General features: G+C 31.6%; 1 protein-coding gene across 2 annotated transcripts in view; it reads left to right on the top strand.

Annotated features, from left to right (window-relative positions):
• The window catches only part of CNTN5 (contactin 5), a 1,359,165-nt gene that overhangs the window by 575,635 nt on the left and 764,424 nt on the right, over positions 1 to 19,106 (top strand). For both annotated transcript variants that reach the window (XM_045080322.1, XM_045080321.1), the window contains one exon: positions 7,445 to 7,569. In XM_045080322.1, coding sequence (XP_044936257.1) covers positions 7,515 to 7,569 — 55 coding nt within the window. In that variant the 5' untranslated portion in view covers positions 7,445 to 7,514. The remainder of the gene's footprint in view (positions 1 to 7,444; positions 7,570 to 19,106) is intronic.

A 19,106-nucleotide genomic window follows, 5' to 3' on the forward strand; every position in this document is an offset into this window, starting at 1 on the left:
TAACAACAAGTCTGATCTCTCTCTCTCTCTCGCTCTTTTTTTTTTTTATGAGTTTCTTTTAGTTTGTGGTTTGCTCTTTTGTTTGTTCTTTTCTTTTTTTAGATTCCATATATGAAATTGTACGGTAGTAGTTTTTTTAATTTTTTCTGACTTAGTTCAGTCAGCATACTGCCTTCAAGTTCCATCAATGTTGTAAGATTTCCTCATTTTTATGGCTGAACAGTATTTCATTGTGTACATATATCACATTTCCTTCTATTTTTCCATTTATAAACACAGGTTATTTATATGTCTTGCCAATTGTAAATAATGCTGATATGAGTATGAGGGTGCAAATATTTTTCCTTTGGAGTTAGTATTACTATTGCATAAATTTACTATTTCTATTGCATAAATTTCTAGAAGTGAAATTTCTGCCTCATATGATAGTTATATTTTTAATTTTTTGAAAGTACACACTATTTTTCACAGTGGCTATGCCAATATACAATCCCACCAATGGTGCATGAAGTTTCCCTTTTCTTTACATACATATCAGAATTTGTATGAATGAAAATATACATGAAATATGTAAATTACAATAAGATGATATCTTATTGTAATTTTAATATGCATTTCCTTAATAAACAAGTAACGCTAACCATCTTTTCAGGTACATGTTGGTTTTTCGTATATATCCTTTGAAAAATGACTGTTCAGGTCCTTTGTCTATTTTTTAACTGGGTTACTTGTTTTTTGGTTATTGAGTTGTGTGAGTCATGTTTGGATATTAACCACTTCTCAGATATACGGTTTGCAAATATTTTTTCCCATTTTGTAGGTTTTCTTTTCACTTTGTTGATGGTTTCTTTTGTTGTGCAGAAATTTTTAGTTTGAAGTACTTTCACTTGCTTTCCCCCCCCCATTTTGTTATTTGTACTTTAGGTATTATATCCAAAAAATCATTACTAAGACCCATTAAGGCAGTTTTTTCTTAAATTTGCCCTCATACCATATTTTTTATTGTTATTTTTTCAGATAGTATAGTGTGTTGTTTGAAGTCATGGTCTCTGCACCCAGACTGTCTATATATGAATCTCAAATTTACTCAATGGCTGTGCAATCTTCAAAAATTTACTTAATCTCTCTATACTTCACATTTCCCACCTTAACATGAGAATAATAGTTTTAGTTCATAGAGTTCTATGTGTTAATGAGTTTCCAAAGCAATAGTACCTGGTATATTTAAAACATTACAATTTAGCTTCTGTTATGTTCCCTTTATTAATTTCAGAGATTACCTCTGCAATTACTTTTGTCCTTCTATCTTACAAATATCATTTTTAAGTATTATTCTCAATAAGGATTTATTTTTGGCAAATTCAGGTTATTTTTCCCAGATTTTTAAGATATAATTGGCATCTCGAGTAAGTGAAAAGAGCTTTATTTAACTCTTGTCCCTTAAAGAAACCTCACTAGGTTTGGAACTGTATATTGACAATTATTTCTAACCAGCATGTTATTCTAATCTTTTTGGATCCCTTTATTGTTATTAAGTCAACAGAAAATTTGCTATTCCTATTTTCACAATTAATGCCTCTTTTTGTCTCTGGCTATCTTTTGTCTTTGGTGGTCAGCATTTCCATTTAATTTTACTGGTTTTTTTTTTTTTTTTGATTTTTCTGGTCATTCTGATTGTTAAAATTGGTAAATCAGTTATGGAAACTGTTAGTAACTATCTCTCTTTTCACATATTCCTTCATCCTATTCTCTTCCTTTTCTGAAAATCTGATTAGGCATGAGATATTCCTACTATATCCTCAATTCATTTACCTTCCTATCATGTTTTCCATTCATTTGCCTCTTGGGGCTGCATTCTAGACAATTTCCTTATCTTTGTTTCTTCTTTTCCATAATGCCAATTCCTTTATGTTTAAAAACAAATCATATATATTTATTTTTTTAATCTGTGTTTGAAATGTCAAACATCTAGTCTTCACAAGTCTGATTCTGACTTTTATTCTCACTGTTGACTATCACTTATAGTGATTTGTTTTCCTGTGTATATCATGTATATTGACATGAATTTTTCAAATTGAAATTTTCTTTTTTCTTTCCATCTAGTCTCATGGTTTAAGATTGATTTATTTCTTAATTAAATTCAACTAATTAACATATAATGTTTGAAGAAATTAAAACTTGTATATGATGTATTATAGGAAGGATTTATGTAGTAATAACTCATGATTTGAGGTAAAAGATAGCATTTTTCCATCAGAATATTGATACTCAGAAAAAAATTCATTCCTATATAATGCAATTGACAAAAAAGAGTTAAGTCAGATTAGTTAAATTATAGCATTTAAGCTATGTCTGTATGATTTTTTTAAATTACCATTTTAAATTAACTCAGTACCAGTTTCAGTTATGTCAGATAGGAGGGCTTCTAGAAACTTTTGTAGATATTGCTATGAAGTTTTGTAAGAAATAAGGTGGCTTAAAGATCAAGATTATTCTTAACCCCACTTTTCTTTGACTAGCTGTGTGATCTTCATCAATAAAAGGTGTCAAAGTAATTTATAGAGGTGTATAGGTAGAGTGCATAACATAATGCATAGCACATAGAATTTTTAAAACGGTGCTGCTTATGTTACTTTGTGTCAAATAATTTATTTATGAGAGATTCCAGTTTATCCAGTAATTATTATTAAAAAATAATAATTGTATAGCTACTAAAACCAAGCATGCTCTGTTCTAGATGCTGAGTCTACAAAGATGACAAAAACAAAAATTCTTGATTTCATGGACATCACATCCCAGTAGGAGAAAAAGAAAATTTAAAAGAAAACAAATAAATAGTAGAACCTCAAGCATTGATAATTTATAAGAAGAAAAATAAGGCAGGGTAATGTATGGAAAACCAGTGACAGGGCTGACAGGAAGTATCTTTGGGAGGGACTTCCTGTTTAAGAAGCATCAAGAAGAGCCCAAGGAACAGAGTCTAATTATCTGAAGTTACCCAGTCTGGGAAGAACTGATGGTGGAGGGGTCCAGGCAAAGGAAACAATGAGTGCTTGGCTTATTTGAAGAACAGCAAGAAAGCCAGTGTTGTGGAAAAGGAGTGTAGATAGCTAGAAGATCTGAAATACACTAGTTACTTATTTTCCTTTACTTGCAAATGTTTACAGTAATTCAGGTAAATATCTGAAAAGTAAGATGTTATTTCATACATTTTTCTTTAATAGTGACTATCACTAATTATCACTATCACTAACAGTGATAATATTCTAAACATTGAAATAAGCTCTTTTAAAATGTGAGGCTTTAAAATTTGTATCTGATTAGTAGTTTCCCCTTTAGTATTTCTGGCTTTTCAATCTTCTGATGAACAACAGTTTTTGTACAGCTACCAGTCTCCATTAAGATTTTTCTAAATATATATCCTGTTGTTCTTTAGTAAAATTTATCAGCTGATTATAATTTAACCTGGCATGTAGGAAGAACTTAATATACTCTATGTTTGCATAAATACATTATTTTATTATTTGATACAAGAATTTTATTAAAGTCATGGGAATAATTGTTTTTTTCAAGAGATGCATATAAAAAAGTTAACATATTTCATCAACAAAACTAAAAGATCACCTATAGAATGAAAAAAAAATATTTGCAAATGATATAGTTGATAGTTAGTATCCAAAATATATAAAGAACTTATACAACTTTACATCCCAAAGAACAAATAATATAATTAAAAACAGGCAGAATGAAGCACCTGGATGGCTCAGTGAGTTAAGTATCTACCTTTGACCCAGGTCATGATCCTAGAGTCCTTTGACTGAGTTCCACGTGGGGCTCCCTGCTAGTGGGGAGCCTGCTTTTCTCTTCCCCTCTGCCTGCCACTTCCTCTGCTTGTGCTCTCTTCCCAGTCTCTCTCTCTCAAGTAAATAAATAACAAAATAAATAAAAATTAAAAATAATAAATAAAAAAATCTTAAAAATGGCCAGAAGACATAAATGGATATTTCTCCAAAGAAGATATCTGTGGGTCATACAGATGACACATGAAAAGATACTCAGCAACACTCATCATCAAAGAGATCCAAATCAAAACTACAATGACATATCACCTCACACCTGTCAGAATGGCTAAAATCAACAACATAAGAAAGCAAGTCTTGGCAAGGATGTGGGTAAAAAGAACCTTCTTTTGCTATTGGTGGGTATGCATACTGGTGCAGCTACTATGGAAAACAATATGCAGTTTCCTCAAAAAATTAAGAATAGAACTAAACTACCATATAATCCAGTAACCACAGTATTGGGCATTGACCCAAAGAATATGAACCACTAATTCAAAATATATATGTACTGCCATGTTTATCACAACACTATTTACTATAGCCAAATAATGGAAGCAGCCCTAGTATTTATAAATAATGGATAAAGAAGAAGTGGTATATAAAATGGGGTATTAGTCAGCTATAAAAAAGAATGACATTTTTCCATTTTCAACAACACAGATGGAGATAGAGAGTATAGTGCTAAACAAAATAAGTCAGTGAAAGACAAATACTATATGATTTCACTTATATGTGGAATTTAAGTAACAAATAAACAAAGGGGGAAAAAAAGAAAAAGAGAGAGAAACCAGTAAACAGACTTTTAATTATAAAACACAAACTGATGGTTTGGGTAGGTGAAATAGGTGATGGGTATTAAAGAGTACACTTATCATGATGAGCACTGAATAATGTACACCTGATGCTAATATAACACTACATGTTAACTATAGTGTAACTAAAACAATAAAGAAAAGAAAAAAACGTTTCTTAGTAACTTAATGATGCTGTTGGGACTTCTTTGTTTGTTTGCTTATTATTAAAAAAAGCTTACATATTTCAGAACCCAAAGATAATTTCTTTTACTTTTTACTTGAGGAAAATAAAAATAGAGATAATAAAAAAAGAAAGCAAAAAAAAAAAAAAAGAAAAAAGGCTTTAGATGTCTTAAGAGAATGGCTTTTAAAGATCTATGATTTTTTGTTTGTTTGTTTGTTTTAGCCCCATTAAGCAACAACCAAGAATGCTGGGGAATGAACCCCCCCACACACACACAGGCTGTTTGAAGAGATTATTTTGTTTCTTTTAGTAATAAAATTCAGCGTAGTATTTTTTTTTTAAGAATTGAAAAAAAAAAGTGCCTGAGTTATATACATAAGGATTATTCCATAATAGCATGTTGATAAAAGGAATACTCAAATATCTTCTTATCAGAAATTGCTTCTCTGAACCCCTGCTAAAGTAGCTTTATCTATCATCTCACTGTTTCTTTACTCTGGCTTAATTCTATCATGGTATGGATCACTCTTTAATATTGATTTATTTATTCATATGCTCATTTTGAATCTCCCTGCATTGTCCCATTCAACAGTAAAACATTTGTCTAAGATCAGTGTCCTGAAATTTTACTGAAGAATCCTCTGTTTTATCCCCAACTTCTTCCAGTTTTATGAATAGATTCTCCCTTTTAATAGTTCTATATTAGTAGTATATTTACAGTATCCCCCTTCTTGGCTCATACTCTGTGATTAACTTCTCCATATATGTGCGTGTGTGTGTGTGTGTGCACGTGTGTGCATTTTCTCTGACATTCCCAATATATAGCATGTAAATGCTCTGAAAACTTGCATTTGTTGATGAAGAATGGCTAACACAACAGAGAACATTGCAAATAGAGAAAGAAAATACCAGTTTGGGGGACATAGACTGAGCAGAAGCTCATCAAAACAAGTGAAGCAAAACTATAGTAATATCTCAGATTTCACAATCTGAGAGAACTCCATTTCAAAATGGGTTGAAAAATTCACTAATTCAAGTGTGAAGTTCTCATGAATCATAATTGTGGTTCTAGCAACTTTAAATCTCTCTAATGTTTATGTGTGAAGTGCTAATTTTCTTCTTTTCATTTCTAGTAAAATAAACAGTATATAAATATAAAAATGTTTTAAATTGTAAAAATTAATAAGATTTTTTGTGCTTTAAATAGTTTTTGTTTCTGATATTTATTTAAAAAAATGAATGAAGAGTCTTTTTTTTTTTTTGGAAGTAGATGACTATAAATCAATCATTATTAGCTGTTATTAACTTTCTTGTTCACTTGTGATTTCTAATCATATGATTCATATAGATTACCAATGTTTAGATTTAAAAATATAAATGAAATAAGAGTAACATTATTAGGTGGAAGATTCACTAATAGAGGTCCCTGTTTGGGCAAGATTATATCAAATTGGGGGGGTGCTTGCCTATATATTTAAGATTTTTTTCTAAAATACAGAGATAACCTGAACTTCTTTTCTTTTCTTTTCTTTTCTTTTCTTTTCTTTTATTTATTTGACAGACAGATCACAAGTAGGCAGAAAGGCAGGCTGAGAGAGAGAGATGGAAGCAGGTCCCTGCTGAGCAGAGAGCCTGATGAGGGGCTCAATCCCAGGACCCTGAGATCATGACCTGAGCCAAAGGCATAGGCTTTAACCCGCTGAGCCACCCAGGTGCCCCGTAATCTGAATTTCTAAGTCCATAAGAAGGAAACAGTTGCCAAGAAACAATTGTTATTTTAAAATTATTAACACACTGTACAATAATTTCCCAATTTGATTACTAAGTGACACCTGAAAGCTCAGAAGTTATTTGTCTATTATAGGAATTTTGAATGCACATTTGTCAAATTCTTGTAGGAAATTCCATTCCAAAATTTATATTTTTTATGTTTATCATATCTTTCAGGACAAATAATGGAACTTAGCAAAACTAATGGGCTAGACTCATCATTGTTATAAAAACGCAATTAGACAAAATGTTTAAATATTCACAAAGAGTATTTCCTTTAGATTCTGGCTAGCAAAGAATGCTGAGGGAAATATCAGAGTAGGGAAATAAGACACAGTGCAGATAATCACAGGAGTTATAAACAAATGCAGTTCACATTAATAATTAAGTGAGGAAATTTCCTGTGGAGGTTTAGATGAGCTACAGCACAATGTGTAAAATCACTTGGCTAACTGATCATTAGTTATGTTCTAGACCAGAGGAGTATATATTAATATAACTGGTTTTTCTATCCTATTTTTCTAGTCCAATAAGTTGTCTAATGTAATACATATGGCTATTTCCCTGTGAGGAAAAATCATCCTCATTAAAACCTGATGTTTTTATTTTATGTAAAGGAGTACTTAATATAAATAAATGTGTTAAAGAAAGTTTATCACTTCTCTGAAGTTTTTGTGTCATGCATTGGATTAATTTTAATGGAATTATTTCAATGTTGTCAATATCCAAGTATACATTAATCTGACCTTTGCAATAAAATGTATTTATTATTTTAGTGTGATAATTTTGAGTTGGTCTGTGTTTGTCTACTTTTTTTGTTTTCTCAGTTTTTGAAATGTTATTTATGCCCACAGGGCATTCTTTAAAGAAGAAACATCAGAGCTGCTAAACACACTGAGACACAAGATATCCTAGTAACCAAGGATGGCTTCCTCTTGGAAACTAATTCTGCTTCTGTCAGTAGCTGGGTGTCTTTCAGGTAAGAATTTTGATGTACATATGAAATAACAAAAATATATTAAAATCTTCATTACAAAATATCCTTCATTACAAAATATCTTCATTACAAAATATCCTTTAAATGAAATATGTTCATTTAAATTTATATCAGAAGTCACACTTTTCAACAAAAGAAAGAAAACAATTCTTAAACTTTGTTAAAAGCAAAAAGTCATATACAATTCAATATAATAAGGTACCTAGGAAAACACTATATGAATGTTAATAAAATGAGTATCCATCCCACCTCACTGACTTTCATTTACAATGTAAACCATTATTAACCTTTAGAAGATTTGGTAATATATTTATCATTTAGCTCAAATAATTATAAAAAGGTCTCACTACAATGCGAAATTTTATCATATAAAGACAGAATTATGCCGGATTAATTATACTCACACACACAATCATTTAAAGGCATTTCCAACACAATGAATTTGTCTTGTTGTCTCAGCTTCTCTAACTTTGCTTCGATCAATCTTATTGTTCTACATCTCGGATCTAAAATGTTATCTTTTACTCTGCAAAAGTAGTTTATCTTCTTTGGAGTAATACTATCATAATACTAAAAATTAATATGCCACAAGTTTTTGTTTTAATTTAAGAATGTCTAGAAATTAAATTGTAATAATAATTTAAATGTTTACACTTGTAAGATTTTTTATAGCTTGATTTGATTTAACTCAATAACTATGTTGTTTTATTAAGTGCTATTACTGTAACTTCAGCTATTTATGATGGATGGATCTTCTTTAAAAGCAAAGAGGTAATCCTCAACTTAGATAATTTATTATTGCAGTTATAAATGCACACTATATGTTTAAATGTAACAGCTAACATATTTACATGTATTTGAATGCTTTCAGAAGATATAGCAAAACCTCTTTTTTGTTGAAATGTTAGTAACTAACTGCAAAAACAACAAAACAATCCTTAATTTATTACTATTTTTATGTATTGAGTATAACTGCTAATGTGGAAAAAACAGGTTTAAGAAGATACTGGAAAGGTAAGATGAAACTTCTAAAAATGTTGATAGACACATCTGTGAAAACATGAAAAAGCAAGAAAACAAGAGCAAGAGGCATTAAAAGTTAAACGAAAACCATGGTCCATCAATATTTTGGTTACTTTAAAAAGAAGTAAAGACTCTTCAAATATTTTATCTGTTTTTCTTTCTGTATAGTAGTAGCATCTCCCCCAGTGATTGTTTCTTTCTCTTTTACTGTCTCAATGCCCTTCTAAATTTTATATAGTTTAATACTATTCAGTGATAAAAATAAATAATCAAACCATACATACACCTGGATAAATCTTATATACATATTGCTAATTGAAAGAAGCTTGTCTGAAAAGACTATATATTGCATGATTCTATTTATATGACATTTTGGTAAGGAAAAAACTATAGAAACAGTACAGATTACTGATTACCAGAGGTTGGGAAAAGGGGATGATTAAATGTGTGAGTGAAGATAAAGTATTTTTTAGGGTGATAAAAACACTCTATGATATTGTAATGGTGAATGCATGCCATTACACATTTATCAAAACTAATAGAACTTTATAGCACAAAGTAAACATCATTGTATACAAATTAAAAACAATAATAATTTAGGAGATTAATGGATCCCAGATTAAAAGGCAGAATGTGACAAACAATCTAACTATATTACAAATGTATGAAGAAACTTCATTTAAGGCAGTGGGGGACAAGGGTAATGACTTTAGTAACTATGGAAATGAATCTTCAAAACTAAAAGCAAGAAAACACACACGCACACACACACACCAAAAACCTTGTACTTAGGTAATATGCTCTAGTTAGTAATATTATCATTAGCAACTCTAATCCCACTATACATGAAATTGAACAATTAAAGCAGTGGTGGTGAATGGAGCCAATTTTCTCACTGTTAGAATGGGAGGTTACAGATGAGCAAGAGAAGGATAGATTGATCCATGTGGTAATGGGTTAGCATTAAAGACTTCATTATGAACTTACGTTTAGCTTAATGTAGATGCAGATGGTTACATATAAAAAGTATAGAAATGTATATGTATGTGGCTAGGTATACACACATATATCATGTTCTGTCATTTAAGATGGCCTATGAGCAAGGTACTATAGTAGAAACCAGTACATAAAGTGCTAAGATCTTGGTTTCTAATACTATTCTCCAATTGAAGGGATCAGGGCTATTTGAAGAAGAACTAACTCTAGGACTGGGGCAGGAAGTATACTTGACAAGCCTAGGGTATCTTATAATAACAAAGAGTAAAGAGATGCTAAAACAAACAAAGCAACACACAAATAACAAACACAATGAAGCAAGTATGTCAAAGGGACACAGAAACCAACTGAAAAAGTTCCCAATAGCCCAAACTGGAAAAAATTTGAGCAAGAAAATAAAGAAATATGAGTTAAAGCCAAAAGAATAAAATAATTCCCCATAAGTCCATATTGATATGATAAGCAAATAAATAAATAAAACAAAAGAATAGACTAATTTCCCTTGTAGATGAATTTCAAATAATTTATGAAAATACTTTTTTCTCAGGGAAGTGGAATGTAACTTCCCCATCCTTTAAATGTGGGCTCCACAGAAACTTGTTTCCAAAGAATACAGAATGGAAAAGGATAAAAAAGTAACTTTCCAGAGAAAGAAACTGATAACTTTTTCAACTCAGTGATGATCAAAGTCAACATCAGCAAAGATGGCATTTACCCTTGATGTGGTGTGATAAGAATGGCACCTTACTTCTGTGATTTTCCTCATTAAGACCTGTGTCCCCAGTCTAATATGAGAAAAATGTCAGTTAAATCCCAAAGGAGAGACATTCTATGAAATACTTGGCCAGTACTCTTCAAAAATTTGAAGGTCATCAAAAACTAGGAATATAGGAGAAATTGTCAAAAAAAAAGGAATCTAAGATGACACAAAAGCTAAATGTAATATGTGACTCTGCAATAGAATCCTTTGATAGAAAAAGAACATTGTACATAAACAAAGAATCTACATAAAATATGTACTTTATTTAAGAAGTAGTAGGAAACATCAATCTTATGACAGTGAATTGTGAAATGGTTAGTAGAGGAGGAAAATTAGATATTGTAAATTTTATTTTCTGAAGGTGAACCAAACAATTGAAAGAATGGCAGATAACTTCAAAAAGATAGAAATTCAAGTCTGTGTGTCTGTACATTTATGGATGTTTTAAGCCTAGAGGAACTACTATTTACAGAAATTCAGTCCACAGAAGACATAATATACATGTTGATTGTATATTTCACTAGTTAGTTTTTTCTGTGTAATCAACCATCCTCAGATTTAGTAGTGCATAGGAGTGCATACACAAGCACATGTGTGTGTACGTGCGTATACACACACACACACACACACACACACACACCACAAACATTATTTCTTACAATCCTGAGTGTCAGGTTGATGGTTCTTCTGGCTTGGTCAGGTTTAGCTGATCTCTCCAGTCCCCATGACATTTGAAAGAGTAGGATTGGATAATGTATTTAGCCTCCCACTACTGGTTATTGACTCCACTAGCAAAGGCAATGGGGATGGCTTGATCATGTCTCTGATTTTCCAGTACTCTAGCCCAGGCTCTTTCACACAGTTGCTCAGATAAGTGAAGCAAAAGTAGGGACAAAATCCAACTTGCAAGCACTTTTCAAGCCTTTGTGCCATGTTTGTTATTGTCGCATTGACTACAACAAATCACATAGGCCAAAACAGGATGCAAAGAGTAAAAAAATAGATTCCACCTTTTGAAGAGAGTAGTTTGCAAAAGCACCCTGTAAAGATATTGAATATAGTATTATTAACTTAGGCATTGCACTACACAGTCGATCTCTAGGATTTATGCATTTTTCATAGTTAAAACTTTGTACCCTTTGAATAATACCTTCTTGTTTCCCCCTCTTTCTAGCTCCTTGGCACCCACCATTCTACTTTCTGCTTCTATAAGTTTGACTATTTTAGATTCTTTATAGGTTCTTTATAGAAGTGGCATACTTAAAAATTTTCCAAGAGTGTAAATCTCATTTTAAGTGTACTTACTGTAAAGGAAAAGAAAAGAAAAGGAAAATAATAAATTAAAAGGGCAGGCAAAACTTTTGAAGATGATGGAGATGTTTATGGCATAGATTATGGTGATGGTTTAACAGATGTATACTTATTCCAAACTTATCAAGTTATATACATTAAATATGTAGTTTTTTGTGTATCAATCATACCTCAGCAAAGTGGTCTAAATAAAGTGTATATAGAGCGGTAAGACATGCCCATTTTCAAGCTCTACCACATAATGTTTTATATCTATGAATATTTTATATGGAAATAATAATCCTGTTTTAGTTAACAACAAAGAAGATATAAGATTTCTTTTTATCAATATTTCAGATACAATGACAGTGAGAAAACTGTGGTGTAACTTCATTAGCTGAACTTAAAATCTTTAAAAATCAATAATTTTTTTATTAGTATAAGATAAATTCACTTGAATAAAATCAAAGCTTTTTAGCATAGAATGTATGAAATTGGGGGAGAAATCATAATTAGCATAGCCTAGTTCTATACATAGCTACAAAAATTATCAACATTTCAACCTCTACTGTGTTAAAATCCATGTTGTTTTCTTTAAAAATGATTCTTCAAAGATTTATTATCCTTCAAATGTGTATAGAGGAAGCAATTGGGAGGAAGCAATATGATACAGGATTTACCTTCTTTGAATTTATAAACAACTTTACTGACATTCCTTGGTTCTTTAAATTGCTTTTCATTTAATCTCCATGTTTAAACAAACACAACAACAAAAATTAAAGGGTTTAAATTGTTCTGCTCTGTTTTACAGAATATCCTATCTAATGGGTTTTTTAATCATCATATCCCTTTGGGAATGTGGATAGTAATTATTCTAATTTCTTCTAAAATATTTAACACTTAGAAATATGCATCATAATAATAATCGTTAACAGTATGTTTTTTTGTGAAATATAATAAAACGGCATGATGGGATACTGAGCTTAAGAGAGATAGTGAATGTGAAATATGTCAAATACAAATATTAATTATTCATTATTAAATAAGCTACAATGTAGTTATTATTATCCACATTATCATGTGGTTGAAGATCATTTGGTTGAAGGATTTTGAAAAAGCATTCTTTTTTTTTTTCAGTCCCCAGTACTAGCGTATTGCTTTCAACATTCTAAATCTGCTTATGCATTTCTATCAAAGTTATAGACTTAAGAAAAAATATTTAATTAGATTTATTTAAACTAGATATAGTAATAGTGTGACTATATTTAAAAAATCTCCTTCACTAAATTAAAAAAAAAATTAGAGTTAAAAATAATTTGGAGATCATGTGCCTGATTCCTTATATTTGGCAAGTGAAATATTTGTTCTCAATAGGAATGAGGCTCAGGGAGGTTCTATCACATACCCAATGACACATAGATGGTAACTAGTGGAAGAATAATGAGAAGGCTGCCTCCTATATCAATGACTTCAACGTACCAGACAACAGAGAGGGGAGACAAGAGAAGAAATTCAGTTCTCAAAGTTACACTGACTTTCTTCTGATATAATTACCTGTAGTTCATTTTTCCTGAATTAGTTTCAGATGCTTCTGATGTAAGCTGTATTCCTTTAAAACAACCCAAAACCACGCATTTTTCTCAACACTTTCACCTCATTCTTCTTCATTGAGTTAAATTCATTTTATTGGACATTTTATTGTTCCTGTTGCCAAGAAGATGATATACTATTGAATAGAGAATGTCTGTCATGGATAAGCTTATGCAAATACTCTCCTTCTTCTTGGTGGCAGTGAGGTAATAGCTCAGAACTTTGTCACTGACAAGTAGAGTTTCCTAACAACTTTAAAAGGAAATGAAAAGAGAAGTGTTACCGAAAACAAGTGCTTGATAATATTAAGTCTGACTGGTCTACTGCAGTTGAAAAAGAGAAATGGATAATGTGGCTCCTCTGTGATCATTTTGAAATTATATATGTACACACTGTATTTGTCCCCCAGGAAGCCATGATGATAATAAAGGTTACCTCAGTGCAAAAAAAAAAAAAAAAAAAAAAAAAAAAAAGCATACAAGTTTGACTCTTATCAGCTGTGCACTGGTTGTATTAGACATGTAATTAATCAAAAGACAATTTAATTTCTCCTTATTAGTGGAGGTGGGTTTTGGTGGAGGAGGATACCTGAATTTAGTTTTATTTTTATCTTAAAAGCATAGAAAATGATAAGAAATATCTATAATTTTCAGCAATTCCTAGAGTGATATAAAAAGGAAACCATCAGCTGAAGAGAGCCAGATTCAACATCCCCGAGAAATGAGAATAAATATGTGTTCTCAGTGTTTGGGAGAGTAAAGAGAGAATTAACTAGTTTATTGGGTCAAATGAATGTTATTTCGCCTACATGAGAAATATTAAAGATTTTTCCATATAATTATTGGTTAAAGTATAAGCAAACAAAATACATCAAAATGTTTTATAATCTAGGGGCGCCTGGGTGGCTCAGTGGGTTAAGCCGCTGCCTTCGGCTCAGGTCATGATCTCAGGGTCCTGGGATCGAGTCCCGCATCGGGCTCTCTGCTCGGCAGGGAGCCTGCTTCCCTCTCTCTCTCTCCCTGCCTGCCTCTCCATCTACTTGTGATTTCTCTCTGTCAAATAAATAAATAAAATCTTTTAAAAAAATTGTTTTATAATCTAGAAATGTTGTGAAAGTTATCTCATGCTACTTCAACTGGACTCATTGAAATTACTATGTTCAAAACAAATAAATATTTGTTGCTAAAATATTAACCAGAAACAGTAGTTCTTTCTGATATTGTAAAATAATGCTCAGAAAATTCATACTGTGTCAACTGTCCACAAGAAATTTTGAACAGATGTTCACGATACCATTTGTTAAGCACAGATAAATTTCTACTACAGTAATAAAACAGCAAAATATATCTACTTATGGTAAAGATAGTTTTATTGCTTAGATAGAACCTCTGAGGAGCTGCCTCTATTTATTAATTTGAAAAATTTATCAACAAGAAAACAGCTACATTTTCTATATCTCAGTAATTCAATACACATCTATTCTACTGATAAAATGTAAGATAGTTATATTTGTAAGAACCCAAACAAGCTGGACACAACTGAGTTGCAGAGAAATACAGAAAAAAAAAATTCTGCTCTCCTTGACTTTAAATAAAATTTATAGGCTTATCAGGATCTAAATATATAAAATACATCATGTGTAAAATAAATCATATCTAACTGATTGTGAGATTAAAATAGGGTTACTTAGCTATTTGCGAAAAATATTTTTTGCTAATAACCAACCAAGTCAACTGCATATTTCTTGAAACTGTAGATTTTTATATTTGGTGATATTTATCTGATACATCTATCAACCAAAATATTTTTGCTAACATTTAGAAAAAATGTTTCCCATTCTAATTCTCACTGTAGCTTTAGCAAAAATTTGTCAGAGAACTTGTTACTTGGTTATTATATGATGTATATATAAAGGTGTCTGTGCTTCAACAGAACCATTCAAATGGGCCAGATCAGGGATAAATATGGTTTTAAGTGATGATATTTACCTTTTTAGTATTTTAATATTTGTAATTATAATTTTTATATCCTTAAAGGAAACAGGATTATCTTACTCTATAAAAACAGGCAAAGTGTACCTTATTTAATGTGTCTTACAAAAGACTTAGAATAATACTTTCTAAAGCATGGGTACTCATTTTTAAATAAAAGAAAGGAATAATTAATTACTTGTTTGATTCTTCTGTGAAGAGAGGCATACATAAGCTATGTTTTTGTTTATAAAAATTTCTGGTCAGAAAACCTCCAAAAACGATGAATAATTTTGGATTTTCTAATCTGATCATCCTTATATCTTTTAATACCATGGACTAAACTGAGATATTTGTGGATATCCTGTAGTCTGGGGTTAAAGAAGAAACAATTTTCTTAGTTTAGTTCAGGAGATTGTGAAAATATGCCGAAAGGAAAAAAGAAAGGAAGGAACGAAGGAATGAAGGAAGGAAGGAAGGAAGGAAGGAAGGAAAAGATGGGGAGGAAGAAAGAAAGGGAAAGAAAGAAAAACAAAGATGGAGGGGGAGGGAGGGAGGAAAGAAGGAAGGAAGGCAGGAAGGAATGGAAAAGAAAGGAAAAGAAAAGAAAGAAGAAAAAATAAAACGTATGGGGGATAAAGGCAAAAAATAAAAAAATAAAAATAAAATAAAATAAAATCTTTGAATCACCAGTGTCTTTGATCAGGCATCTGAGGTCTCATGCTACACATTTTCACACAGCATGTAGGTCTGACAGATTTGGTTCAAGGTGTTCTAAAGATCTCCAAGAAGAAACCTGACTTGTATGCCTCTCTACTTGTTCTTCTATAGTAATTCAGAGAGATGCATTAACTGATAATGTCTTTGCTGTCCTAGAACTATTTTTGTCTAATTCCTAACTTAAGCAAGAACTATTTCAACCTCACCCCTGGACACTTAATTCTGAAGGGTTCAGTACAACTCAAGTTGAAACATTTGTTTCACTTATGATTCAGTTTGTCTTCTAAAAATATCATAGGTATGGTTAAAAAGTTCCAAGTAGGCATAGCATAAGTAATTTGTCAAAGATGTTTTGTATTACAGATAGAAAGTGCAGAGATAAAAGGTCAGTCCCAGTGGCCTAATAAGTTCCAAGTATTTGTTAGCCCAAATCATTTATCTGCTAATTTAACAAATATTTATTTAATGCTTACTATGTATCGTTCTAGTCACTAAGGATACAGTAGTGAACAAGACAAACAAAACTTGCATCCTTGAGGAACACACATGCTAGGAGAAAAAATAGACAATTTAGTAAGAAACTAAATAATGCAAGGTCTTCAGGGATAATTCCCATAAAGAAATTAAGGAGAGTAAATTAAAGAGTGATGTCTGTGGTGCTGGGGTAGCAAGTTGTTGCTTTACATAAGATGGCAAGAAATATCACTTGGAAATGGTCTCTAAGGAAACATGTAATGAATGTGAAAAAAAGCAAGCCGTGTGAATATCCAAGAGAAAGTGTTTCAGCAGCCGAGGGAGGCAAATGTCAAAACCCTCACAGGGAAGCACTTTCTGTGTTTGAAGAAGAACCAATATAGAAGACAGAAGAACCTTTATGGATAAAGAGAGTATATGACAAGAAGAGTCATAAAGAGTGAAATTAGTAAATAGGCAATGACTAGATCATGTTTTAAGCAGAGATGTAACTTGATAACATGTTAAAAGATCATACTAAGTGCTTTATAGAAAATAGATTGTAGAGCTTGGGCAAAATGTAAGCAGGGAGAACGGGTTGCTATTTCAAAAAGTCTACATGGGGTGCCTTGGTGTCTCTGTCAGTTAAACGTGTGGTTCTTGATTTTGATTCAGGTCATGATCTTTGGGTTGTGAGATAGACTCACATTGGGCTTCACTCTGGGTGTGAAGCCTGCTTTGGATTCTCTGTCTCCCTCTCCCTCTAGCTCCTCCCCCACTTCTCTCCTTCTCTTTCTCTCAAAAAAAAAGAAAAAAAAGTCTCTCAGAGAGAAGATGACAACAGGTATTCAATGAGTAATTATTGATTTGAATATGAGTCAGCAGTGTTATGTGGCTACCAAAACAAACAAACCAACAAACCAAAAAACTTATATTATCGTCAGCTGTATTAACAATGTTGAGAACAAGAGAGAAGTAAGATCTACTTTACATCTATCATGCTAACAATGACTGTGGTATTATGTTCAGTTCCTAGCTCAGACATATAATAGAAACACAGATAAACAAGAATGAATTTACTGGAGGGAAAGCAAAGTGAAAAGGAAAAATTTGAAACCATATTATAATAAAAATGGTAAAAGGAACTAAAAGAACGAGGATTAAATTAAATATTAGAGCTAATGTTTAAGGAAATTTTGAAGTAAGATTCAGTGAAGACCTCCTTCTTCTTGCAGGGTCTTTCCTGAATCAATTATCTTTTGCTTTTTTTAAGTCCATGAGTAAAATATATTCAAAACTCCAATATACAAATATCTTAGGGGTCAGGCAAAAAGGCTTTTTGTATTTGAACTCTGGGAATATATTCTTCTCATACTTTTTAAGGTGATTTTACCTGCCTATTTTATATCCTGATTCACAGTAGTGACTTTCAGTTGCAGATTGCCTTCTTTATTTAGGACATTGAGGTCAGGCCTCTGTATATTGTCTAATGATAAGCAACTATAATCGTTCATGGAATAAAACAAAATACAAAGATTTGGAAAAAAGGAGCGCCTGGGTGGTTTAGTCAATTTAGCATCTGCCTTCAGCTTGGGTCATGATCCCAAGGGCCTGGGATTGAGTCTTGCTTTGGGTTTCCTGCTCAGTGGAAGCCTGCTTCTCCCTCTCCCTCTGTCTGCTGTTCTGCCTACTTGTGCTCCCTCTCTATTTCTCTGTCAAACAAATAAATAAGATCTTAAAAAATATTTTTTGAAAAAATAACCTTTTTTCTTAACTATCATATAAAAGATCATTTTCAGTATCCTGATCTCTTAGTGAGGTACATCAGCCTATTATTTCTCATAGCAAGAAAGAATTGTCACATAGCAAATAGGCAGGATTCTTGGCTCAAAAGTCAGAATCCCAAAGGTAATACCACATACAGCTTCTATCTTTAAGTAGCTGAAAGTTTGTCATATGTGAGCAGCTTAGATTTACTCTAAAATCTCCAAAGGGACAAATCAGTCAAAATACCAAAAAGTGAAAAGTATAATTAATTTAAAATGAAGATCATTCTAAGAAGTCAGAGTTGTGCACTGGTAGAATTACCTCTATCTTAAGAGAATCTGTCCGTTCTCTGTGAGTTCAAGTATGAGCTAAATGGTCATTATGTAAAGATAATTGGAGCATCAAAAGCTTGCTCAATCAGGTGATATAAATGCTTTTCCCCTATTAGATCTATGATTCTGTAAGCTGGACTTTAAGAAAGTAGCTATGCATTTTATATTTTATTTTTATCATATTTTAGTAACATAGGAAGTTTAACAATAGAGGATTACCAAAGGAGAGAAAGATGAATAGTTGCAGGTAGAAAAACTGGATATCGAAAGAATGGGTTGGAGGCCAAAAACAATATATAGACACATCCAGTAGAATTGACTTATTTGATGAGAAGGAAAGAGTAAAAGATATTTTTTGTTTGCTGTTTTGAGCCAGTATGTGAGAGTAAAGTGGAGCCATCAGTAGAAATAAAGACCAAAAAGTAGATTAGTTTGAAATTAAAGTTGACAAAATATAATGGACTTGTGAGTTGAAGAAATAAACAGTTGTTATTATCAAATATAATGTAATGGATTCAGAAGAAAAAAGTAATAAACTGGAATCTTTCTTATTCATTGTTGAACATGAAGTGACAAAAACCTGATACTTTTTTTTTTAATTTTTTATTTTTTTATAAA

Source organism: Mustela putorius, unplaced genomic scaffold (assembly GCF_011764305.1).
Source record: "Mustela putorius furo isolate JIRA1106 unplaced genomic scaffold, ASM1176430v1.1 tig00000460_pilon_pilon_pilon, whole genome shotgun sequence".
Classification (NCBI taxonomy): Eukaryota; Metazoa; Chordata; class Mammalia; order Carnivora; family Mustelidae; genus Mustela; species Mustela putorius.